Source organism: Siniperca chuatsi, linkage group LG23 (assembly GCF_020085105.1).
Source record: "Siniperca chuatsi isolate FFG_IHB_CAS linkage group LG23, ASM2008510v1, whole genome shotgun sequence".
Lineage (NCBI taxonomy): Eukaryota > Metazoa > Chordata > Actinopteri > Centrarchiformes > Sinipercidae > Siniperca > Siniperca chuatsi.
In genome coordinates this window covers 4,392,785-4,417,806 of record NC_058064.1, presented here as the reverse complement: position 1 = coordinate 4,417,806, position 25,022 = coordinate 4,392,785, and the positions used below count along the sequence as shown (strand labels likewise).

Here is a 25,022-nt window from a genome sequence, read left to right as displayed (position 1 = left end):
TTATTGTTTTTCTTTATTCACACTTTGCATTTACATTATTATTTTTCGGTTGCACTGTAAAAAACCTCATTCCATACCCACAATTCATACCCATTCTTTCCCTAAAAAGCAAGCATTTAGTCCAAATCAAATTGACAATAAAAAAACAACACTTTTAGCATTACAATGTGACTGAGGAGACATAAAGGCTTCAGCAGTTAGGTCTACTTTGCTGCCATCTTGTGGGCAATTGGGCATAATGCAACATTACATATTTCTCAATGTTTTTCTCTGTGCCCTTACCTGGAAACACATCAGAATAATATTTGGCCAAATGTCCACCCTGATGGTCAGGTTGTGACTTTTATGTCAGAGTCCCAGATCTTAAAACAATGTGAAACCTCTGTTTAATCTATGAATGAGTCAAATCTGTCCTATTTACCCTGCACACACTGCAGGTCAAGTTTCAAAGTTTCCTTCTCCTCACTGGGTTACATGAAACACAACAAATATTGACTGGGGCTGGGAGTCGATCAGTTCAGTGGATTTTAACCTTCAGTTTTCAGCTCAGCTGTGTTTCCACGAGGCTCCCTGCAGAAGGACCGTCTGTCTCCCAGCGCTGTTTCTTTTTTAAATGTGTGTGAGGGTATGTGTGTTTGAGCCCACAGGCCTGGAAACATGAGGCATCTGCTGCTGCTGCTTCTGGAGCTCCTGCTCCTCCAACAGGGCCGCTGCTTTGAGTTTGTGATAGATGGAGAATGGGAGGGAGAGACGGTGAGTTGGAGGGTGTTAACAGGGACTGAGGGAAGGACGAAATCTCTGAAAAATACTGTTTATGCAACTTTTTATTTACAGAATAGAGCTTAACCCACTGTTTAGACTAATATCGATCTTAAATCAAAGTAAGGATTTTCTCATCTCACAAGTATTGCAAGAGCAGTGAATTGTATAGCAATTGAGAGTTTTTTGTATATACATACATTTTAACAATTAAATTAATTTCTTGACCTTTGACCTTTAAAACTCACTTATAAACTCACCTTTGTATAGCAGAAGGGTAATTTTTTGCCAATATTTTATGATCTCTGAAATTTGTCTAAATGTGATTTAAATCACATGAAAAATAAAAGCAAGTAATCTATATAAAAATATATGTCTTATTCGTCTTACTGTTATTATGCTTGATGGTTAAGTCTGATTTTCATCATTATTATAAGTTTTTGAAATTAAATCTAAATACTTGCCTTGACCTTTGACCTTTAACACTCACTTGAAAACTCACTTTTGTACTGCTGACAAGTCAATGTTTAAAAAATTTTTTTTATAGTTAAATCATATGACAAATACAAGCATATTTTTCTTGAATTTTGCAGAAAAATGTATTTATGTTAATTACTTTATATCATATTTCACTTCACCAGATTAAGAAAGCTTGAGAGTTAAATGTGATTTTCATCATATTTTTCTTTCTGCCACCAGTCAGATCTACAGGATCATCGGGAGAGACACAAGGTGAGATCTTCTTCCAAACAATGTGACTTTTCTTATTTATATACATGTCTAATTGCATAATACAGAGCATGAATGGTGGGTTTGCTTTTCTCAATGATGTTGCAATAACTGCAGTCATCAATCCATGGAATGCATCTTACTGATTAGACAGAAATGAACACGGCATCATCAAACAAACCTACTCCGATCCTGATTGTAATCCTGTGTCATCTGTGACTTAATAACTACAGTTTGTGATTTATAATCTTCTCTCAGAGAGTTGATTAAGACAGTGTGAAGCTGATGACTTGTGTGTGTTTCAGAGAGCGATATTGACCAGCGAGGAGCAGGAAGACTTTGAGGTATGACTCCCTGCTTGTTGTTCGAGCCATCTCCAGTGTGACAGAGTTTAACCTTATCTAATAGTCAATATGCTGCTGTTTGAAGAGGTTCCCATGACTGACGGGTTATTGACTTTGTTCTGCCCTAATCCTGCTCTGCCTCCCTTTTTTGTCTGTGTTTCTCTACCTATATTTGTCTTTATATAATCTCAAACTATGACTATGACTCCTTGCTAACAAAGAGATGGACTCCATGGAGCACTATAAACCAAAGTATCCATACTTATTGTATTTTGATACAATAAGATATTGATACTCAAATTGCAAGACCAAGTCCAAAGAGATTCAAGACCAACTCAAGACTGAGACCAGACCAACTGAGTTGTAATCAAGACTAAGAATATCCAATGAACTGTGTAAATTCCTTTTGACAATAAAAAACCCTAAACATTCATGCAATTTACATTATAGAACATTGCATTAATCAATTTATTAAAACTTTATGAAAGATTTAACCCCTTTATCTTTTGAAGTACACATTGAGGGGTCCAACGTCACCAACAGAACCTTTAAAATTAGAATTTCAAAATGACTCTATGGAGCACTTTAAGCAAAAGCTGAAGCCATTGATACTGAATGTACTGTGGCTGTAATCAAGACCAGAACAAACTGATAAATAAAACTTTTTTTTTTAAATAAGGCAATATAATGCTAATTTTTTTTTTTAATTCGGACAGAGCCAGGCTAGCTGTTTCCCCCGTTTCCAGTCTTTATGCTAAGCTAAGCTAACGTCAACAGTTTTGAGAGTGGTATAAATCTTGTCATCTAACGTTTCCCCAAAATGTCAAACTATTCCTTTAATTACTTAACATCCTTTAGAAACTCCTGTTGTGCAGCCAACAATCAATTAATAAAAACCTACAGAACTTTTTAAATTTGAAATTTTACTGAAGATTCAAATGTCTACAAAGATACTGCAACAAATACATCTGGCTGAATTTTAAGGGAAGTGTGTGAAAAATTGTGCACAGGGCATCTATTACATTTACATCTGGAGTCTTGGGTTTGGAAATGTCACCTGTTCTCAGTTTCAGTGAAGTGTTGAGACGAGTAGAAGCAGAATAAAAACAGTTTGATATTGTTATACAGTGTGGAAAAAGTTTTCTAAATTTAAACAAACCTATGGGAATATTTAATCCTCTCAACTGCTCAGCTCTCGACACCCAGATCCTCCTTCTTTCTACTCAATATCCCCCTCACTTATTCTGTCATTTCCTGCACAGGCCATCCGTGGAGATGACATCACCGTCAAGAGCTACAAGGTGGAGAGTCGTATCACGTCGCGATTCGCCCACACCACCGTCAGGAGCTCGGTGGTCAACTCAGGTTCCAAAGCCCAGAGCATCGGCTTCAACGTCCAGATCCCCAAACGAGCTTTCATCACCAACTTCACCATGTGAGCCCAGTTGCACACAGTCCAAACAGCCTTTTAAATAGAGCTTGTAGAGTTTTAAGTTGTCGCACTTTTTGTTGCAGGAATGTGAATGGGATAACATTTGTGGGCTCAGTGAAGGAGAAGACAGTGGCCAGGAACCTGTACGCCCAGGCCAGAGCCAGAGGCAAGGCAGCAGGCATCGTCAGGTACTGGACCAGCCTCTTGGATTTCATTCCTCTGTAGAGCTCAACAGCTTCATGCAGACAGAAATGTTTCTTCTTCACAGGGCTAATTCCCAGGACATGGAGACCTTTAAGACAGAAGTCCATGTTCCTCCTGGCAGTAACATTGAGTTTGAGCTCCACTACCAGGAGATGATGCACAGGAAGCTGGGTTTCTACGAGCACACACTGCACGTGCAGCCTGGGAGGCTGGTGCCACAGTTCCAGGTAAGAATATCATGACACGTGTGTATTTTTGCGTGCCTGTATGTGTTCTTGCAATCATCCCTGATCCAGTTTCTCTTTAGGTGGATGTGTACATCTTTGAGCCGAAGGGAATTTCCATGGTACAAACACCGAACACCCTTGGAGCGCAGTTTGCAGAGCTGATCAAAGTTACATCATCCAAAAACAAGGTAAGACTGGGAAAAAAAAACCCAGAGAGCCAGTACCTCTGCCAAAGCTGTACAATCTGGATCTGCATCAATGTACACATAGCTGTTGGGATGATGGTGCCAAGATTTTTGGAGAGAGCCTGAATCCTGTCTGGGAATATGAGGGCTTTATAGAATGATTAATTGAGGAAAATCCTGAGTAAGCCAGACTGGACATTTGAATTTAATCTGTGGTATTTATTCTAAACACAAGGTCCACCTAAGATTCCTAATGCAAGCTCTACTTACTTGCGTTTAGAATATTTACCACAGATATGTATCCCAAAAGTCAAGAATGAATCTCCACACTCAAATGTTGCCTCCCATACAGTGAAATACAGTCGAATTTTGCAAGATCATTTGGAGTACAAAAGCATTTGTCGTTGAAATGTGGTTTGATGTCAGATGCAGTAGGCCGTGCCCACCAGAATTTGGTAACCAATGATGGGTAAAACTATGGAATATCACAGAAAAAAATCTAACTTTGAGAACATACACACAGCGAGCAGACCAGTTTGAACTTCAGTGTAAGTCCATCAAAATTATGTCACACAATGTTTCTCCAGTACACCATGCTTTATTCATCAAACTTTTTTTTGGCTATCCTGTCTATCAGGGTGGTGAGGTTGTTTCCAGTTTCCTGATATACAGTCTAGCAATCAGTCACCTGTATGCACAGGCCCAGATAGCTGAAAACGTACAGTGACTAAAGCATGGCACACTGTAGTTGTGTGATGTGTTTTAACTTCTTTTGGGCTTGTCAAAAAAATTAATTATGAACCAGTTTGGATTAAATGTGTAGTAGGACTGTTGAAAAAAATTCTACATCTAAATGGCTTACCAGTATCATGCACTGTGTCCGTGTCCCCAGGCTCATATTGTCTTCAAGCCCAACCTACAGCAGCAGAAAAAGTGTGAAAACTGCACCGAAAGTGCTATAGACGGCGTCTTTACTGTCAAATATGACGTGAACAGAGACAGCAATGCCGGGGAACTACAGGTATCACACACATATCTAAGTGTACTTTTTAAAGCCTCATTAATTAACTTGTTACAATTTTGCATACAGCTACAAACTGTTTGAAGATGATCACTCAAGCCATCACTGTTTCTTCCAGGTCTCGGATGGCCACTTTGTCCAATTCTTCGCACCTTCCAACCTCTCACCTCTTCCTAAAAACATCGTATTTGTCATTGACGTCAGTGGATCCATGTGGGGCGTCAAGATGAAGCAAGTAAGTGATAGTTGTTTACATGGATGGAGTTTTGTGCACTTTGACCCCTCCAATCCCCCATCCTGCTCCTTGCTCATTCTACACCCCTCCTTTGCTGAACACCGCCGCTGTGTGGTCATTCTGCAGAATGCATTTAATTCCAAACTTCTCTCACAGACAGTGGAGGCCATGCAGGCCATTTTAGATGACCTGACCATAGATGATCACTTCAGCATCATTGACTTCAACCACAATGTGCGTTGCTGGAACGAGGAGCTGGTCCACGGCTCCTCCATTCAGATCGCGGATGCTAAGAAATACATCCAGAGCATCAAACCCAACGGAGGTATGAGGAAATATTATTCTTTAATCAAGTAGGAGACTTAGAACTTTTTGATTGCTCTGATAACCTGCTAAACATAAACATCTGTTTAATGGCTATATTTTACTGACCTTTGACCCCAGGTACCAACATCAACGAAGCACTGATGAGAGCAGTTCAGATGCTGGTGAAGGCGTCTTATCAGGGGCTCATCGACCCCCGCTCCGTCTCCATGATCATTCTGGTGTCTGATGGAGACCCCACTGTGGGTAAGACCGACTTCCTGATTCAGCTGCTGTTAAAAAGGTTTTTGGTTGGCTCTGTTGACCAATTTCCGGTCAGGTTTAGCAGCTTATCCACCCATAGGAAGACAGAATTCATTGAAATAAAAGTGAAAAAAGTAAACAATCCTACTTTGTCCAGCAAAAGTAGGACTAATCAATTTTATCTTCCCTTTGCAGTTTGCTTAAAAGTTTATAAAAAGTGCTAATGTTAAAAGTTGACCAATGGAAGACAGAGGTTGGTAAAAAGGTATCAAGGCGAAGAGATTGGGCAAGTAAGACAACACAATGTCTCATCTCTGTAGTCACTTAGATGATGATTTTTGCAGGTGAGATCAAGCTCAGCACCATCCAGAAGAATGTGAAGCGTGTGATGAGGGAGGAGTTTTCTCTCTTCTCACTGGGCATCGGCTTTGACGTGGACTATGACTTCCTTGAGCGTATCGCCATGGAGAACAGGGGCACGGCTCAGAGGATCTACGCCAACTATGATGCTGCAGAGCAACTACGGGTACAAAAGCTTTGAGGAAAACTTTACCTTCAGCAAACAACTCAGCATCACTCAGATCTTTGTCCTCATTCCCTCTCAACCAACAAAAAATCTGAAACATATTAGTTTCCTTTATGAAAGTGGAATTATCATGTGCTCTGTACATTGTACATGTTGTCTACATGCAACCATGATAAAACCAAGTTGACACCATCTTATGCATTATAATAGACTTTGTTGATGCTTCATATGTTTAATTGTTAAAAATTAAAAGGTACCATTGCAATACAACCCCAAAAGCCAGTTTCAAAGTGCAGTCCTGGAAGAAGCACGTTAGTTTTAATTAGGGCTGCACAATTAATCGAAATATTATCCAAATCGCAGAAGCTGCAATTTTTTGATAAAGGTAAAATGTGTGACCCAACAAATGTCACATCATCATGATTTTAATAGTTTTTTTTTAGCAAAAATGAAAATTGTGATGCAAAAATGATCATTCCCACTAATCGTGAATCATATCGCAACTGCAATGTTTGTCAAGAAAAAAGATTCGTTAGACTGAAAGTGTAACACATCCAGGTTTTTTACCAACTTGTACCCAGATCCAAAATGGAGTTGGCTATTGAAACCCAGTCTTAGTCATGATACCTTGAGTTATATCAAGAACGAGGTCACTCAGATATTGTCATTAAACTTTTTAGAGCCTCTACTGATGAGGATTTAGTTTCCTGATGCTCTTCATTGACAGCATCTTCTACATTCCCTCCTCTTCCCCTGCAGATGTTTTACAGCCAGGTTTCCTCTCCTCTGCTGAGGAGGATCACCATTCTGTTCCCGGAGGACTCGGTGTCAGACGTCACACAGAACCGCTTTGATAAATACTTCAGCGGCTCAGAGCTTGTGGTGGCCGGCAAGGTGCTGCCGTCTGAGAGCAACACCCTGACCAGCTTCACCACCGCGTCTGCCGTGAGTATAATGCACACAACCATGCATTTACAACATGTTTACATCACTACACCTGTCAGAACTTTCCATTGAGTACTTAAATTCCTAAACTCCTAATTTAGTGGTTCTCAACGTAGGGTTCTTGATTCCTTCGGCAGAAAAAAACATTTTTATGATCCACAAATTTAAATATTTTTTCAGATTTTTCACAAATCTTTCCTTTTTGTGTGAAATACAGTTTTGCCTCTTCAAGCCGTCAAAAATCATTGAAATAAAGCAATCTGAGAGGTTTAGAGGTGAAAATCACTCTTCAGACATATGCAACCTGTGACGAGGGGTTTGGAAACCACTGCCCTAATTCGTGTACTTATCTCAAATGACTTTTAAAGTCCTGAATGCATGGACTCTAAAATTATCCCATGCGAAGATTTTAGCACAAAGTGAAATTAGCTTCATGTAGAAATGGAACAAGACCAGATAAAAACACACTCTGTTCACACTCTCCCCCTTCAAATTTCCCTTTAATTTGGAGTCATATCGACTTTGAGTTGCCCTCAATTTATTTAAACCTGGACCTGTTCATGAGGCGTTATGACTAGCCAAAGTGTAGTGGTGAAAAATCTCCATTTTAGGGGAGAGGAGGGCTAACCAACCAAATTGAGAAACTATGTGTCACATGAATACAAAATCAGAAGTTGAGGGTTCAAGGCCATGGGTGAAGGGAAGAATACTAGTGTCCTCTGTCTCATCTTGTCCTGTAGTCCCGCCTGGACATCACCCTGGAGTCAGATGCCGACACCTTGGAGCTGGACACGGAGCTGGCCAAGCAGGAGCACTCGTTCACGGGCTTCGCCAGACAAATGTGGGCCTACATCACTGTCAAACAGCTGATCTCTGAAAGGTGAGAGGCTGAAGAGTATACAGAGTGACTGAGAACTGTTGAAACATATGAAAACATGGCAGGTTGATAAGAAGGTCCTGCTCTGAAACAAGAACCTTAATTGGAAAAGTATGCAAATAAATGTGCCTAAAGTGTCTTAACCTGAATAAATCACCTAAAACTAAATCAGGATACAATTTAAATAATAATACCAGGGGCCCTTTATCACCTCTCGTAGGAAACATTTGTTTTTTGTAGAAATATGAGTATTTGACCGCTGCAGTGTGGCTCTCCTGCAGGTCTCTGGCTACGACAGCTGCCAAGAAGAGGAAGATCACCCAGCGGATCATGTCGCTGGCTGTGGAGCATCAGTTCGTCACTCCTCTCACCGCTCTGCTGTTGGAGAGCGAGGACGCCACGGAGAGGCTGCTGGCTGACTCCCCGAAGGACCCCAAGCATGGCTGCTGCTCAGGTGCCTGACAGAAGATACACTCTTTTAGTGGCGATTGATGTCACTGTCTAAACCTGATATGGTGTTTAGTTTGAATTTGAAGGACAGATATAAGCAAGATTCGGAAGCAAATTTAGATTTTTTATTTTTTATTTGATCTGTATCGGACCAGAATGGTCTCTTTAGATCCAAATCTTTTTTGGCAGATTTCTGCTCCAAAAGGCAGCACAATTATGTTACACTAACCAAAACAGATAGCACAGCGTAAAGCATGAAAACGTAAGGAATTAAACCAATTTACTTGGAATCAGTAATTTTATATTAGAGACAGTTTAGTACTGATTCAGCAGATTTAGAGCCAGGTTTCCTTTCCCTTGGGAGTATTTCAATTTTATATCAAATACATAATCAAACAAACTACATTATATCCACAAAATCAGGGACTGACAATGCTGATTAAACGTCATCTGGGTTACCTTTATACTACATCATGTGTATGTAGGAGGAGGCGTTGTGTCTCCGGTGCCTGTCGTCTACCAGCCTCCACCCTGGGTCCAGATGACCACTCCGGCCCCTCCAAGTCAAGGGAAACAGGGTGTGGAGGAGTGGACCCTGCCTCCAAAGGTCAACTTAGGTAACACACACATACATACACACACACTTCTGATGACTTCCATAAAATCATGAAAAGTCTTCCAGCCGCAGTGTTAAATGTGAACGGTACTCAATGTGTAACGAGCTCAGTGTTTCTCATCCAGTGGATAACGACCCTCACTTCATCGTCCACCTGCCGACAAGTAACATGGACGTCTGCTTCAACATCGACTCCAAACCCGGTCACATTCTCAACCTGGTGTCTGACACTGGAACAGGTACTAGACTGTACTAAATACAGTAAAATATCTGTTCTTAAGCTATTTTGTACAATTTCTGTTCCTGTTCTGATTTTTAATCACCACGTCCAGCTTTACAGCACAAAAGATCAAAACATCTGCATACTCATCTCCATTGCAATGGACATAATGTGTGGATGTGTGGAAGATGTTTTTTCATTGCTTTTTCATGCTATCTTTTGCATCCATCACCTTCTTGTCTTGTGGTAATAATGTTTTCCTTTACAGCACAAAAAAGAAGGTTCTGCTCTTTGGTAGCAAGCTGAACAAAAGTTTTTGTATTGTCTCATAATGGCTGCCCGTGAAGGATAGAAAGGTTGATAGAAAAATGATTTCCTTGGGGAGCGGGAGGGGATTCACACAGAAACAAGGGCTAGAGGAAATCCATCCATCTCTCCATCAATTTTTGCTGCTTATCCAGGTCAGAGTCGTGATTCTAGCCAACTAAGCAGAGTAGCACAGATGTTCTTTTCCCCAAGACACATCCTCCAACTCCCCCTGGATGTTTTCGAGGCATTTTAAGGGCAGAGTGGACATGTTGTGGGTTTTTCCCAGTGTCTCCTAATACCTTGAGGGGGAGGCGTCCAAGAGGCAACCTGATCAGATACCCACAAACCAAAACAGTCATGACTGGTTGAGGGTTGAAACATAGATCAAAAAGTAAATTGCGAGCTTTGCACTGGACCAATGTGGTATAGAAGCAGCTCCGGCCTGCAGACAAGGTCCACATGACCGCGAACATGCTGGAGATTAGCCTGACAATCTCAGGCTCTGTCCCACCATCCCTTGTGAACAAAGACCTCGAGATACCTAAAGACTAATTTCACACAAAGCTGAAAAGCAAAGTGTTTCGCTGGTGTTTCCTGGTCGAAAGTTTCAAGTCTGTTGCACCTGCAGCCACACCTTACATTGACTTCAAGGTGAACAAACTGAGGCAAGGTGAGAATATCAACAAGATGTTTCAGCCAGGGCTGTAGCTGAGGACACTGCAGTCATGTGCTCTGTGCTTTTTCTGGGAATTTGGGGTTTTTAGCAACCTGGGGGGAGTTTAGACTAAAACTAACACTTGGCAGATATTTTATTATTTATGTGAGTGTGAAGAAGGTTGAACAGTTAACTGAATACACAAAAGATGAAAAATCGGATTAATTAAAAATATTTTTGGTGTCTTGTGATGTGGTGGGTTGTCAGAGCGACTTGGACTCATTACCTCAGTATTTCTGTTTAAAGCTGGCTGGTGTGTCTTTAAATTAATTAACCTGGAGAGGGTTATGGACAATTTCCCCCAATGTTTATGGGAAATGTGGTCTTAAATTTCAGAAATAACTGCATTAACATGAGGGGACAAAAGCTATATGTTGAATAATGTTTCACTTGTGTATTTGCTGCAAATTCACAACTTTACTAACCCTAACTTTTACATTGGTCTAACCCCAGACCAGACAATGAATATCTGTAGACCTCTTTTCAAATTTTCAACGTCTGTTGAAGTTCAGTAAACATTTTAGAGACACATTATCACGACTTGATACTCAACGTTTAAGTGTGACTTTGTATTTCATGTGTTGACGCTCCTCTTCAACCCTCTCTCCTGTCTTAAAGGTGTGGTGGTGAACGGTCAGTTGATTGGCTCTAAGCAGGTGCACAAAAGCAAACTGAGAACCTACTTCGGCACCATCTCAGTCTACAACCAGCCCGATGGAGTCAGCGTGACCGCCAGCACCGTCAGCATCGCCATGACTGATGGCAGGAACAACCACTCCTTCACCTGGGGGGCCACGGCTGAAATCACACAGGATGGGTAACAGTCACACCTTTTAATTACAGTGTCTGCCTTGCTATTAGGGTCATTTTGTCTCATGTTGTCATGTTTCTGTGTTTCAGTGTGAGGATTTCCATTGTTAAGAACTCTCATGTTACCATCACAATAAATAATAATATCCAGGTGATGGTGTTACTTCACCGCGTGTGGAAGAAACATCCAGTCAGTGTTGACTTCCTCGGTATCTACATTCCCAACGACAACCAGTACTCCCCTCTGGTCCATGGACTCATAGGTACGTCTCTGTGGTTGAAATAGTCAGCAACCTCACAGGCTTTGGTAAAACAAGCTACAGGGTGTTACTGTGATGTTGAAGCTTCAGACTGTAGAAAAACATGGATGGAGTAACCCAGAGGTTCCTAAAGGGAGGTTTTACCTTACAGCCATGGAGGCAGATACTTAAGTAATATTCATCTCATCAAACTTATAAGAATTATACTTGAGAACTCTAAAGAGACAAAGGGTTGGTTTTTTTTTTTTGCCAAAAATACTCATTTATCAAGCAACTTACTGCCACTTACAGCAAAGTGTAAGATTACCCTTTAAGAGCAACTCTCAATTGATCACAAGACTAATCACATATATGAACAGCCAATCAGACAAACAGAAGTTACTTTTATTTATAATATCTCCAGGGCTTAGAGCTAATAGTCAGACTTCAGATGGAATTTAATTCTGGGTAAATTAAGACTTTTTTCAAACAAAAAAATATGGCTGACCGAGCAACTGCATCAAAACGCTCAGCTCGCTTCACTCCAACAGAAAATGTTTGCCCTCTGGAAGAATTCAACAATTACAAAGACATTTTACTGGGAAAAATCAGCAAAGAGTGTAACAATACAAAGAACTTACAGTAGCATAAAATCTCAGCGCTGTACAGACTTGTAGCAGAGCTGAGATGCTGTGGCTTCTTAATGTGGCAGATCTCAGTACTTCTGCTGACTCAGTCAGTCAGGCTCAGGATAGTTTCCTTGGACAAAACAAAAATGGCTGACGACATCCTCACTGCTGTATATGTCCAACAGGTCTCTTTCACTTCTCATGACTTGCTCCATATCATTGTTAGCAAACCACAAATTATGAGCCATGTTTTCCTCTTTTTTTGGTGTGACTGATTGTTACCATGGAAACATGGCTCTTAGTTTAGAGTTAGCCTGCGGGGTAGAGTGGCTAACTTTCTAGGCTTAAAATAAGTCTATCTTTATTTTTGTGAAATATTAATATCATAATATTGTCTAACTTGCAAATATCTTTGTGAAACCGGCCCCAGAAGCAATTAACAACACGCATGTTTTATCTAACACTTAAGTTCAAATTTTCACTTTTACCCTGTTTTTCACTGATGTTTGTACCACGATTCTCAAACTTAAGCTGCTAATAACTGAGATTTTGTGACAATATTCAATATTTTGAAATATGATTACATGTAAATTGCATTCATCAAGGTGTGTGGAAGATGTTCTTTTATTGTGTGATTGATAGTGTTAGGCTGTTTGTGAGCCACTGCACTAAGTGGTAGATTTAAAGCTGAAAATGTGTGATCTCTCAGGGCAGTTTTCTAGAGAACCTGAGGTGAGCGTGTACGATGTGCATGAAGGAGTCGACCCTCTGAAGAAGGAGGCCACCATGGAGGTGAAGGGCAACAGGCTGCCAGTCACCAGGTACGTCTTAACTCATATAAAACTGACATCTGAACAGACCCATTTCTTATTAAAACCATAAACTCTTGTGTGTGTGCGTGTTAGGGGCTGGCAGAAGGACTACAGGTATGATAAGAGGCGTGGCTCAAACATCTACTGCTGGTTCATACACAACAGTGGGAAGGGCTTCATCGACGGCCACTACACTAACTACATCGTCCCAAATCTCAACAGCTTCCTCCAGACGCTCTGAGCAGCCAGAGACACATTGAAAGTCCCATGTGCTGCTATTAATCTCCTGGGTCAGTAAGGGTATAAAGAAAATTACAGCCTATTTAAAAGAGTGAGTGAAAATCAGGAGAACAAAGAGGGGACTTTCTTCCACTGATGTCTGTGTGCATCTACATTTCCTGATTTCATTTTTTCTTTTAAAATAATAAATGTTTCTTTCCTAATTATTTTCCAAAGAACACCAGAAGTCACTTTTGCTGAATTTATTTGGACAAAATGTGGACAAAGATCAACTTGAACATCAATACAAAATAAAAAACAGATTGAACCCATTGCTCTTAGTTTCTCTGTGATAACTCACTGGAGTTGCATTGTGGGATGTGTATATGTACAGGTGAATCTTGGGGAAATAACTCTGACACAGTAGAGTCCCTCAGCCAAACGGATGCCTGAGGTTAAAACAGGAAGGTTGTTGGTTCAGGCCAGTTTTGAGAAATCCTCATAGGCGATGTCCACTCTCTTCCCCTTCTGTTGACCCTAACGAAGAGAGAAGATGAGACTTTAATGATGGCTGCAGCTGCAACAAAAGGTACTGGATACAACAAATAAACATAAAAGTGCTAATGAAAAGCAGTAAGTCTCAAATGTTATCAATTTTTCATTGAATTTGGTCAGATTTTGTTCTAAGATTCTGTTGGCACATAAAGAGATTTGAGTTATTTTCTATGTAGTGTGTGTGTCTGTGTTATCAAATATTTTAGTCCATGTTCTGTTTTTGGGACATTTTGGCGTGTATTATCACACTTTCAAAATAGCCACCTCTCAAAGAAAACGAATCAGGGAAGCTGAAAACTCATTTGTTTTTTTTAAAAGTATCTTTTGTCTAACGTGAATGCAGTGTATTTAGTTCAACCACCACTGATTTAGACTGGTGATTAAAAGGGTTGGTTCACCCATACTATGTAAAAACACATTTTCTCACTTAGCATTGGTGGCATCTAGCCATGCATATAGTTTTGGTTTTATCTGCCCAGGATTTGTTAATGGTGCTCATATCATTGACGATTTCACCAGCAGCAACTCTCTCCAGGAATGTGTCCCGTTTGCTCTGGATAATAAACAGACCTCACTGTGAAAGGTGGGGACTATTAATTATTTTTATTTTAGGGACTGTTGGTAGAAGGTTTTTTCACAGAAAACTGGTGACACTGTGTTCTGTGTAGTATCCAAACAAACAGGGACACGGTTTGCGGAAAGACGCGTTATTTTGGAATCAGTGCTTTAAAAAGGTCCAGTGTGTAGGATTTAGTGGCATCTAGTGGTGAAATTACAGTTTGCAACCATTTGAATACAGCTCGCTTCACCCTCCCCTTCCAAGCGTGAAAGGAGAAAGTACAGTGGCCGCAAACTTGCGAAAAACACGAAGGGCCCTATCTAGAGCCAGTGTTTGATTTGTCTGTTCTGGGCTACTGTAGAAACATGGCGTTGCAACATGGCGGCCTCCGTGGAAGGGGACATGCTCTCTCTGTAGATAGAAACGGCTTATGCTAAGATAATGAAAACACAATGATTCTTATTTTCAGGTGATTATACACTAATGAAAACATACTTATGAATATTATATTCCATTTCTGCCAATAGATCCTCCTAAATGTTACACACTGGACCTTTAAGTCAGAGACTTAAATATCAAAACCTGGGAAAACAAAACCACAACTATCTGCAAGGCAAGATAATCCCAGAGGTCACTGACCCTTTAAGCTATTGACGGATGTTTGAGGGGTCCTAAAATATACAGTTTTAACAGGCAACTGCCAGCCAGCCAAAAGTATTTAATATTCAGATGTACAGTAGATAATAAACCAATGACTAACATGTGACAGGTACAGTTTTTTGGCAGATGTGAGAACAGCCCGAAGCCCAGAAATACTTACAGAGTCGAGCGTGAGTGTAGCGCTGAAATTTTTTTCGTCTATTCCCTCCAGCAGAGCCTCTGTGTCTCTGTACGGACCGTTCAGGATCAAAACCCGTTTACCTGCAGGAAGTTTGATAACAAGATGCTGAGGAGGATAGAAAAACACAGCTGAGGTACATAACGTTTCCACCTCAAGACGGTGATCAGTTTGATACAACTATATTCAATAATGTGTAGAACGTTTTTTGCAGTTTATAAGGGTTAAAGAGTTTTGGTGGTTCACCTGGTGCAGGTATGACCGTCTCTACATGATTCTGGTCCAATTTCAGTTTGTCTCCGGAGTCGATCATCTTCACCACTGCTCCATATTTGTCCCGCACCTCCTGCAACAAAAGTATCCACGGCTATTAGCAACCTAGGTCTTCTTTCTTTTCCCCCACATGCACATTAACATACTCTCACCCAAAATAAATACAAAGCAATATTACCATGACGACAGCCTTCTTCTTGTGGTACTTCTCTCCCAGTCTCTTGGTGATAACTTTGACCACAATGTTGGGCTGCAGCCAGTAATCTGTTCTGACTGACTGCTGATGCTGCTTCTTCTTCTTCTCCTCCATCTGAACAAAAAGCATGGCAACTCCCTTCAGAACACCCAGCTGGAATAAATGCAAACTCATTATCACATATAAAAGACGAGACAAAATCATCTTCCCCACCTCCATGATCTCCTCCAGAGCAGACTTCTTCTTCTTCTCCGCCCTGGAGTCTAAACCGGAGGAAGTGTCTTTCCTCTTGGTTGAGGAGGATGATGATGATGCTGCTGCTGCTGCTGCTTTGAGAGCACTAGCACCCAGTACAGAGCTACAGGGAGACACAAACAGTTTTGGACAAAATTAATAAATAAAAATAATTAAATTATAGCCGCTTGATAATTAGGCAGCAGAATTAGCAACCTGCACAGAGACGTTTGTACCTCGATTTGGAAGGACCGGCTACAGATGAAGAGGCGCCCAGATTGAAAGCAACTGCAGAAAAATAAATGAGAGTGAGTAGAAAGAAATGCATGAGAAATTAAAGCTTACATGCTAACGGTTCTTTAACCTGAAAATTACAGTGTCTGTCTGCAATTTCACAGTTTTATTTACTTCATGCAGAGAACAAGTAAAAGGGAAATGTGACTGATCCCAAAAAACAAACAAACAGAACACTAACCTTTTTCTTCTTCACTCTCACGTTTCAGCTCTGTGAAAACTGGAGTTTCCTACACAGTAAAATACACAAAATATTATTTAGAAGTCACGTGTCTATTGATCTTCAATGAGCATGTGCGAAGCTGAAGTCTGTCCTGCTGGAACTCACTTCTGGCTCCTTGCCGTCCCGGCCTCTGCGGACCTGCTCCTCGATGAACCTGGCGCTCCTCTCCTCGTCGTCCAGGTCCTGCTTCTTCTTCCTCGCCTGCTCCTCTTGGCGGCGGATTGTCTCCGGGTCACGGTCGATGTACTGGACGTACCAGCCTTTAGGGGTTTCGTCAACCTTACAGAAACCTAGCAGTAACATTCAGCAAAGTATTACACATTTAAAATAGTCCCTCTTTAATGTAGCAGCACCCGCACTCAGTTTGGTTTCTGTCTGATGGCTAAAATGATATATTTACAAATATTTGGGCTTACATTTCTTTTTGGTACCAAATCAGTTGTATTTCATACCAAAATCATGTCCATGATTCAGTTAAAGAGACAGAAAAGATGTAATTTTTTTCCATTTACACGATCGACATGTAGTGTTTTCAAGGTTATTGGGCAAACTGACTTGTTTATTAAGTAGGCATGTATTTTACAAGCTTGCTCCCAATGTTTTTCTTAATCTGTCATTCATTTCATTCAATTCAACATTAATTTCTTCAATATTAACCCCCTAATTTCTAACCATTTTCTTTCTTTCCACTTTTTTTATCCTTTCAATTTACATTTTTTAAATTGTTAACTTCCATTTTTGAGTTGCTGGGATTCAACCACTTCATGGTGACTTGTTTCACAGCAGCTTTTCAAAGGATCTGACACAGATACTTCAAGATATTCTTCTGCCTTTGCCATAAACTCTTTAACATTTTACATTTAATATTTACTTAGTATTATATATTATGTACTTTATTTACTTAATATTGTAATTCTGCTACTTCCGTCTGCTATGGAAGCTATTGCATATCCGTTTGTCTGAGAAAAGAAGTTCCCTTCCTAAATGCTTCAGGAAGAACCTTTCTGGGTGGATGTTAGGGGGGGAAACCAGATGTTAAGCCCAGTTTACCTTCTCTGCCCAGCCACTTGGTGAAGTCAGTGAGAGTCTCCCACTGTGTGGAGTTCATGTGGACGTGCTCTCTGTGGCTGATGTATTCATTGTAGACAATGTTGTTGTGCACTCGCTTGGTCCCTGCAGATGGGGGGAAGAAAAAGAACAAAAAAAATGACCAAACTGAAACAGTTTCTCAGTGCTGCTAGTAAACAACATCTGGATAATCTGTGGGAAATCAGTACTCACCAAAACGTCTGCTGAGCAGCTCCAGGAAGTCGTTTTTGAACTCACTGGGAGAAAGGAAACAAGAATGAACTCTCCCATCTGAAGTACACCACTAACATGCTTTGCTTTTCATGAAACTGCAGCTAACGTTAAACACACACACACACACACACACACACACACACGGCGTCATAAAGGAACTTACTCAGAGAAGTAGTCCATGAACTTGTTCGGGTCTTCTGAGGCCAGCAGCAGCTGCCTCTGGTGAGACTCAGACATGCAGTGACATTTGAAGCCGTTCTGTCAAACAAACAGCAAAGATAAATAGCTCAAGTTCAAAATATCAACAGCAACAACTAATAAACAAAATAAGAAGACGGATTTAATGATCATCTCACCTCATCGCGGCATTGTTTTTGACACATCTGACAATACCATCTCAACTTCTGCAGACCTTTGGATTTGATCCGGTTGGCTATTGCCTTGGGGGACAGAAAATCTGCTTTTCCCATTCTGACCGACTACAATAACCATACAAGACCGTCCGTTTATCTGTTAATAACACTTAAAGTGATAAAAAGTCTGCTCGAATCACGGTTAGAGCTAAACCATGAACACCATCACTATTAACGTAAACAGCTTCCGCGTGTGTAGCGTCATAATCTCGCGTGAAAGATTAAAACACGCGATAACATTAGTTGCGTTCCCGGACTCATTGTAAACTTCGTATTTTACCAAATGTGTCGTTGTGATTTATTAAGTTACTAAAACATTTAATTAAATTTCTGGAACAAACTTACTTAGCCCCAGTTTGTGGCTCCCGTGTGATTGTGGATTGAGATTTTTGTATTGATGATTACATTCAGGTCGCAGAACTTATAAAGTTTGTTATTTCTCAGTGATAAATGCAAGCCAACTTTAGAAAAAGACCTGTAATGTAATGAAAAACTGCACAATTAGGAACATATTCATCAATTTCCCAAGTTGCAACTGTTATTATTTTGTAAACCAAACAACCAGCGAGATTACACAAGATAAATGTTATATAAGAAAATATTTAAAAAATGGAAATTACATTTTTATTTTTGATAAATCTGCATGTAAAACGTTAAATGTCGACAGTGCGTCGTACAAAATGGGCATGGAGATACCTGTGTCACGTCCGGCTGCCATCTTGGCTAATCAGAAGAGTCGTAACTTTGGAAACGAGATAAAAAATGTCTTTACTGCAGGAATACTCTTTAATACAGGTGGATATAGGAGTTTTTGAGGATTCTGGATGTACCTTCAAAACGACGGTAAGTGTTTTGAAACGACCTGTGGGGGTTTTCAAAGTTGGGCTTGTTAATTTTTTAAGTAAAGCAGGTGTGTATTTTAATTGACTATTCTAATGCTCTTCAATTTTCATGCAGTAGCTACAGACATTTTGGCAGATGGCATAGATATTTTAATGTTGACAGAATATTTAACTTGGAACACGAATATGGAAAAGTTTAAGCCAGAGTTTACATTACAAAGCTATATATGTAGTGTAGAGGAAAATTAGACAATTAGTTGGTCAATAAAGCATGAACAAAACTGGAAATTTAATAATTTACATCAAGAATAGAGTGAAATTTAACATGTTTTTAAATGGGGTTTTATATGAGTAACATTCGACATTTTTACAAGAAATAACAAAAGCACTAAAAGGATCATTTAAGTTTTTGGAGACATTATGGCTTCGTTCATATGTGTGAAACGCATCTGTACGGAATTTCTGGCAGTCCGTGAAGAGAGCATTCGTCCATTTTGCCTTTATCTTGCGCCTGCGCAGTCCTGCGAGTCTGACCTTCATCGGAGTAATCATGTTCGCCAGGACCAGCGCGTTGGTGTTCGCCCCACAATGGTAAAGTCAAAAATATTTAAATACTTTTTTTTTTTTTACAGCAACCTTTTTAATTGTATTTTTATATGTACTTCATGTATATATCTGATTAGAATAAGTGTGCGTCTTCTATCTGTGATGCATGCAGTTATTGCAAGGACATGCTAACTTGGAGGCCGCGGCTAATGAATGACAGCGGTGTGGTGCACTGTGAAGTTCAGCCGGATAGAAGCTAAAGCTAGCTAAGCTAAAGCTAGCTAAGCTAAGCTGACATTTACTTGCCAAAACGTTATGACATTGTGCGAGAGGCTAGTGAAGAGAGTGAACACTTCACCAATTAATGTCTCTGAGCAAATAATTTGTCTACATTGTCGAACACACATCAGTAACAGCGATATCGTTAGTTAGAGTTAACAGTCAACGCTTTTTCTGTGTAGTGAGTAACGTTAACTTACTAAGCTAGCTGACTCTAGCACACTTGCAGAGCTAGCAAGCAACAAAGTAAATGTTCACTTTTTAAATAAAAAATTAAATTTAGTCTATGCTAACTTGACGTTTAACTAGAAGCTACTGTTGATGTTAGACTTTGTTAATAATGCTGTTACATGTTGATAATGCTTGCAGCTTAAGCTCACATGCACTATTTCTGTTCAGTGGGCAGGTCAGGAACATGGCTACCCTGAAGGACAGTAAGTACTTTTGTATACTACTCTGTTAATATGAAAAGACAACAGCTTCAAAACATATTACAGACACTAATGTCACACTGATAACACCCCAGATGCAATATCTAAATGGTTTCTGCCAAAATCTGATGGGGAAATGTCAGACTCAACTCCATAAGTCTGTACAGGGTTTGTAGTAAGACACAAGCTGCAAAACATGGTTTTGATATCTCTTATAAATCTACTGCAAAGTGTTTTACATGAGACCTACCTCCTACTAGTTTAAAAAGATCTTAACTTGATCATACTCGCTGTGTCTATTTTGGTGGACAGTGATTATGCAGGCAACTGGAGAACTGATTTATAAGATGAAACATTTAAACAAGTGATGCTGAATTGCAAAACCTATCCTAGTGATTCACAAAAAGTTGTTAGTGTTCAATAAAGTGTGCATGTTTGCCCGTAAAAGGATCGTCAAGTTGCCAGATATGTGAATATAGTTTAGTGTGCTGTTCTCTCGTGTGTAGCATGTACCACATTTACATCACCGTAGTTGATTGTATAACTCATACTGGTGTTTAGAGTGAGTAATATCCTCTTCTCTCTAGTCACCCTTCGGTTGAAGTCCATCAAGAACATCCAGAAAATCACCAAGTCCATGAAAATGGTGGCCGCTGCCAAGTATGCTCGTGCTGAGAGGCAGCTGAAGCCAGCCAGAGTCTACGGCACTGGTGCTGTGGGTATGTACACCACATTGTCTCTCACTTGGTATAATTAGGATTTTACTCTTGATAGTGTGTTAAATTTTTTTGACCCTGAACTAAGATTCCACTGTTTCCTGTCTGCTCTCCAGCCCTGTATGAGAAGGCCGACATCAAAGTGCCGGAGGAGAAGGCCACCAAGCATTTGCTCGTTGGTGTGACTTCTGACCGTGGACTCTGTGGTGCCATCCACTCTGGTGTGGCCAAGGTCATTAAGAGTGAGATCGCCACCCTGACCAGTGCTGGCAAGGAGGTCATGGTGATCAATGTGGGAGACAAGCTGAGAGGCCTGCTGCACAGGTACGAAAGGAAATGGAGCCTCCTAAAGTTAATCTTCATAACATGAATGAAAGCCATGAGTCAGATCCAGTGTTGTTTTACTGAGCAGCTATTTAGTTGATGTATGATGATATTTAGCTGGTGTGTTGTGGGGGGGGGCTCAGAATTACTAACTGTAGTAAGTGACTGTAGTTTTCCCGTTCGCAGTGTTGGTAATAGCCACTTGCATACTAGCTATTTTACAATTTTAGCAATCATTTTATTATGTAGAAGTTTACATTACAGTAATAATTAGATTATTTTAATTGCTTTGGCATAAAAGCTGACAACAGGGAAGCTCAGCATGCTTCACTCAGTCGAACCCTAATAGATTAATGAACTGTTTCTGATGCAGATTTTTGGAAAAGGAGGTGAAATTAATTTCTCATTCAATATTACATTTTCTCCGCCTCTTCTAGAACTGGGCCGGGTGAAACAATAATTAGCTCAGAGTTTAATTACGTCTTTCTCATGGGAACGGTTTGATTTTTATTTTATTTATTTATTTATTTTAAATGGGGTTATGGGCATGAAAAAGTTGAACCTGATTCAGATCATCATTGGACTCTAAATCACAATTCATATTTAGCAAAAATCTAAATATAGAATCTATAGATCAAAGAATTAAGTGTACAGGTGATGATTATTTTACTATACCAATAATACCCACTGTTCCTTATCAGAACTCATGGAAAGCACATCATATTGAACTGTAAGGACATCGGCCGCAAGCCCCCCAGCTTTGGCGATGCTTCAGTCGTCGCCACTGAGCTGCTCAACTCTGGATATGAATTTGACCAGGGCTCTGTTATCTTCAACAGATTCAGGTACCATACTTTCAGTTTTCACTTCTCCTTATTTTATTTGGATTTGTGTAAAAACACTTCAAGTTGCATAAGCTGAGTGATTGACTTGTCTGTTTAAATGTATAAAATACTGTATTGTCTTGATCACAAAAATAAATTTCCCCTTTCTCTGATGCAGGTCTGTTATCTCATACAAGACGGACCACAAGCCTTTGTTTTCCACAGACACAATTGCTAACGCAGGTATGGTTGTTGTAGTTGTTGAAAAGTTTTCCACAGATCCTCAGGTGTCCCAGCCAGAGAGATACTGAACGTCTGTGTTCTGTGTACAGAGAGCATGGGTATCTATGATGACATTGATGCTGATGTGCTGAGGAACTACCAGGAGTTTGCTCTGGTCAACATCATCTACCTGGCCATGAAGGAGTCCTCCACCAGTGAGCAGAGTGCCAGGATGACCGCTATGGACAACGCCAGCAAGAATGCCTGTAAGACTCTGGAATGTGAAATGTGTTAGCCAGGAAGTCCAGTCTCTCAGGAGTCAGGGGCTGATCAAGATATTTTAGGAAAGGATGTGCTGATATGGAGTATCTTTTTATATGTGACAATTTATGTGCTATTACAATGTTTCTCCTTCAACTGAATTATCTGAGGGGTTGAAGTGTCTTTGAAACATTTAGAATTTCTCCCATTTACACAAATGGGATCATCGACAGGAAGTAGTCAACACAACCTGATTTAAACCATCATGGGGAAACTAAGGGTCCGTCCCAATACGAGCAGTCAAGCGCCTACCTGTGTGACGTATTTCCGGTAATTGCCACAGTGCCTAAGTGCCTGTTGAGGCCGCAAGCGCATGGAAGTTTATCAGAGCTCACTGGGACACACTTGATTAATATGGACATCCTGTCACTCACACTAATACAAATATTGTACATGGCACAATCCGGCTCAGATGATTTGTTGGAACCAATATTTAGGACCAAGTAAATGGTATTCATGTCGCAATAAGATGCAAAACACACATTCAGGAGCTTAGAGTGCCTACAAATATTAAAGCAATTAAATCAAGTTATCTAGAAGCATGTAAGTCTACTGTACATAACAGACAAAAGCTAAGTATAGAACATTTCTCAAAATCTTTAATCAAAGGATAGATTTATCTTGGCAGTGATGGATGTGTAATTCTTATCAGTCCCATCAAGAACAGACTGGTAATATTATGTGTGGTAGTTCTGCCATAACTTTTTTTGTAGTGTTTGGAAATGAATAATTTTCACGCTGAATCCAACATGTCATAAACTTGCTCATGTCTGTTGATTGTCGGTCCTTAAAACCAGTCTCTAGGCACATTACCGCAAACATCTGGACTGGTGTGCCAGTTGTGCAGTAGACCGTAGTCAAATGTGGGATACACTTAGCTCTGTATACCGCTTCCAAGCGGTATTAGGGAAAAGTGTGTGTGAAGTGTACTGTGTGTTGTTTTTCCAACAAGTGGTGGGTACTGGGACAGACCCTAAACTTCTCTCTCAACACTCTTGAGTATTTGAATCGGTGCTCAAAAGATTAGTTGACAGAATATTCATTGCTAACCATTTTGGCAGCCGATTTATTGTTTAGTCATTTATCAACTGTCAGTTGGACAAAACAAGCAAGTTGAAGATGACACCTTGGGGAAAGATGGACATTTTATATACTTAATGATTAATGGATTCATTGACAAAGGAAAATAATCATTAGTTTCAGTTAAGTGCTTCCCATAGCCATGAGATGTAATCAGCGCTGCAACTACAGATTATTTTGATTATCGATAAATCCCAATTATTTTCTCTGACTAGTTTTAAAAAAATGTCCGAAAAATGGCCATCACAATTTCCCAGAGCCTAAGATGATGTCTTCAGACACGTTGTTAGGGATTTTATCGACGTATTGGCTATTTGATTTAGCATTTGATGTAATAGTTATCAGTTATGCAATAATGCTGAAACAAACTGAATTATGTAGAAAATAAGTTGCAGTGTCAGCGTGATCATTAGTTTTGTTACTGTCACTTTGATGGAATTATAATCTCGTGTCATGATCATCACTTTTCACATCTTATGATTTTAGTTTGAAACATACGTTCGATGCTGAGCCATGCATGATTTTCCTCTTCCACGTTTAAGTTTTAATTTGACATTGACAAATTTCTGTCCTTCCTTTCAGCTGACATTATTGAGAAGCTCACCCTCACTTTCAACCGTACCAGACAGGCCGTCATCACCAAGGAGCTCATTGAGATCATCTCTGGAGCTGCTGCTCTGTAAGTCTCTCTTTCCCTCTGTCTTCCCTCACTCTTTTTATTCCACCACTTTTCTATCATCCTCTGTTCATTAGCAGATTTTCCTCAGTGACTCACCCCCATCATTATATTCCTCCATCACTCTGCTAACTTTTCTGACCTTTTTTGAGAACTCTTTTTCTCTCCCTCAAAAGATTCCCTCTCAACCATGCATGTCTTTAAATTTCCAAAAGCTGTCGTATGCTCTCATGACTAATTCTCCTCTCTGACCTAATCTGCTCCTCCTCATCCTTTTTCTGAATTCAGGAACTGAGGCTTGTTTTATCAAAGGAGGTAACATTGTAGACTGTAATGTTAGGATCCCCTTCTGGGCTAGTTTGACCAGAGTCTTATGTAGAAGTGTGTATCATAAATGCTTTGCTGTAATAGTCTAGATGCCCTTTTAGGCTTCTAGAGTATCTTCAGAGTTTTCAGCTTGTTAAACTCTGTCCCCAGCCAAGTCGATAGGTCTCTTGATGTTCAGTGTTCTTACCTATTTTATTTTAATTTTTTTAATTTTTCTTTCTTTCTTTGCAGATAAATGGGTGAGATCCTCGTTTCCATTGCCTATAGCTCTTCAAAGTACTTCAGACAGGTGTTGTCAAGAGTCTGAACATTTGTGCTTCTATTTGTAAAATATATGGAAAAAATAAACCTCTTACAGATTCCTCATACTTTCATCAGTCCCTGTATCTGTCTTTCCTCACAATAAATGCTGATGACTGAGAAAGTTGAATGTTTATGCCTCACTCTTTATGGACTTCATCCTCCCAAAAGGCAGTC

The 25,022-nt window shown here is 40.0% G+C and overlaps 3 protein-coding genes across 7 annotated transcripts; 2 read left to right on the top strand and 1 right to left on the bottom strand.

Moving 5' to 3' along the window:
• The first annotated feature begins 145 nt into the window (after positions 1 to 145).
• On the top strand, positions 146 to 13,402 carry itih2 (inter-alpha-trypsin inhibitor heavy chain 2). Of its 2 annotated transcripts, XM_044186224.1 has the most exons (21): positions 146 to 753; positions 1,459 to 1,491; positions 1,794 to 1,832; positions 3,095 to 3,267; positions 3,348 to 3,452; positions 3,533 to 3,695; positions 3,776 to 3,883; positions 4,773 to 4,901; positions 5,020 to 5,136; positions 5,293 to 5,461; positions 5,581 to 5,706; positions 6,048 to 6,229; positions 6,989 to 7,174; positions 7,915 to 8,054; positions 8,333 to 8,505; positions 8,987 to 9,118; positions 9,243 to 9,356; positions 10,980 to 11,178; positions 11,262 to 11,434; positions 12,749 to 12,860; positions 12,945 to 13,402. In XM_044186224.1, the coding sequence occupies exons 1-21, from the start codon at positions 658 to 660 to the stop codon at positions 13,090 to 13,092; spliced, it is 2,817 nt and encodes a 938-aa protein (XP_044042159.1). In that variant the 5' UTR covers positions 146 to 657; the 3' UTR covers positions 13,093 to 13,402. The 2 variants fall into 2 exon arrangements, with proteins under 2 accessions (XP_044042159.1, XP_044042158.1); XM_044186223.1 differs by having other exon boundaries at positions 497 to 753; positions 5,020 to 5,461.
• Positions 13,319 to 18,167, bottom strand: kin (Kin17 DNA and RNA binding protein). Of its 2 annotated transcripts, XM_044186252.1 has the most exons (12): positions 17,901 to 18,166; positions 17,708 to 17,802; positions 17,524 to 17,567; positions 17,293 to 17,415; positions 16,348 to 16,532; positions 16,201 to 16,249; positions 15,962 to 16,013; positions 15,705 to 15,849; positions 15,474 to 15,605; positions 15,269 to 15,368; positions 15,005 to 15,105; positions 13,319 to 13,607 (listed from the first exon to the last, which is right to left on the bottom strand). In XM_044186252.1, exons 1-12 carry the CDS (start codon positions 18,012 to 18,014, stop codon positions 13,548 to 13,550), a joined length of 1,200 nt encoding a protein of 399 aa, XP_044042187.1. In that variant the 5' UTR covers positions 18,015 to 18,166; the 3' UTR covers positions 13,319 to 13,547. The 2 variants fall into 2 exon arrangements, with proteins under 2 accessions (XP_044042187.1, XP_044042188.1); XM_044186253.1 differs by lacking the exon at positions 13,319 to 13,607 and having other exon boundaries at positions 15,041 to 15,130; positions 17,901 to 18,167.
• Positions 18,168 to 19,268: 1,101 nt separating this feature from the next.
• atp5f1c (ATP synthase F1 subunit gamma) lies at positions 19,269 to 24,969 on the top strand. 3 transcript variants are annotated; one of them, XM_044186257.1, is made up of 10 exons: positions 19,269 to 19,390; positions 20,024 to 20,058; positions 20,643 to 20,774; positions 20,888 to 21,095; positions 21,797 to 21,940; positions 22,098 to 22,162; positions 22,252 to 22,407; positions 24,125 to 24,221; positions 24,507 to 24,533; positions 24,777 to 24,969. In XM_044186257.1, the coding sequence occupies exons 1-9, from the start codon at positions 19,350 to 19,352 to the stop codon at positions 24,511 to 24,513; spliced, it is 885 nt and encodes a 294-aa protein (XP_044042192.1). In that variant the 5' UTR covers positions 19,269 to 19,349; the 3' UTR covers positions 24,514 to 24,533; positions 24,777 to 24,969. The 3 variants fall into 3 exon arrangements, with proteins under 3 accessions (XP_044042192.1, XP_044042193.1, XP_044042194.1); XM_044186258.1 differs by lacking the exon at positions 24,507 to 24,533; XM_044186259.1 differs by lacking the exons at positions 24,507 to 24,533; positions 24,777 to 24,969 and having other exon boundaries at positions 24,125 to 24,225.
• Positions 24,970 to 25,022: the final 53 nt, after the last annotated feature.

What these genes read in the sequence shown, in the direction of transcription:
- itih2 (XM_044186223.1), top strand. Translation starts at nt 658, where the DNA reads ATGAGGCATCTGCTGCTGCTGCTTCTGGAGCTCCTGCTCCTCCAACAG. An exon ending in AAGGCAGCAGGCATCGTCAG is followed by an intron (nt 3,453 to 3,532) that starts GTACTGGACCAG and finishes TCTTCTTCACAG; the next exon opens with GGCTAATTCCCAGGACATGG. An exon ending in GCTGAAATCACACAGGATGG is followed by an intron (nt 11,179 to 11,261) that starts GTAACAGTCACA and finishes TCTGTGTTTCAG; the next exon opens with TGTGAGGATTTCCATTGTTA.
- kin (XM_044186252.1), bottom strand. Translation starts at nt 18,014, where the DNA reads ATGGGAAAAGCAGATTTTCTGTCCCCCAAGGCAATAGCCAACCGGATC. An exon ending in GCTGCTCAGCAGACGTTTTG is followed by an intron (nt 17,416 to 17,523) that starts GTGAGTACTGAT and finishes CCCCATCTGCAG; the next exon opens with GGACCAAGCGAGTGCACAAC. An exon ending in TGAGAGTGAAGAAGAAAAAG is followed by an intron (nt 16,014 to 16,200) that starts GTTAGTGTTCTG and finishes ATTTTTCTGCAG; the next exon opens with TTGCTTTCAATCTGGGCGCC.
- atp5f1c (XM_044186257.1), top strand. Translation starts at nt 19,350, where the DNA reads ATGTTCGCCAGGACCAGCGCGTTGGTGTTCGCCCCACAATG. An exon ending in TTGGTGTTCGCCCCACAATG is followed by an intron (nt 19,391 to 20,023) that starts GTAAAGTCAAAA and finishes ATTTCTGTTCAG; the next exon opens with TGGGCAGGTCAGGAACATGG. An exon ending in GTTATCTTCAACAGATTCAG is followed by an intron (nt 21,941 to 22,097) that starts GTACCATACTTT and finishes TCTCTGATGCAG; the next exon opens with GTCTGTTATCTCATACAAGA.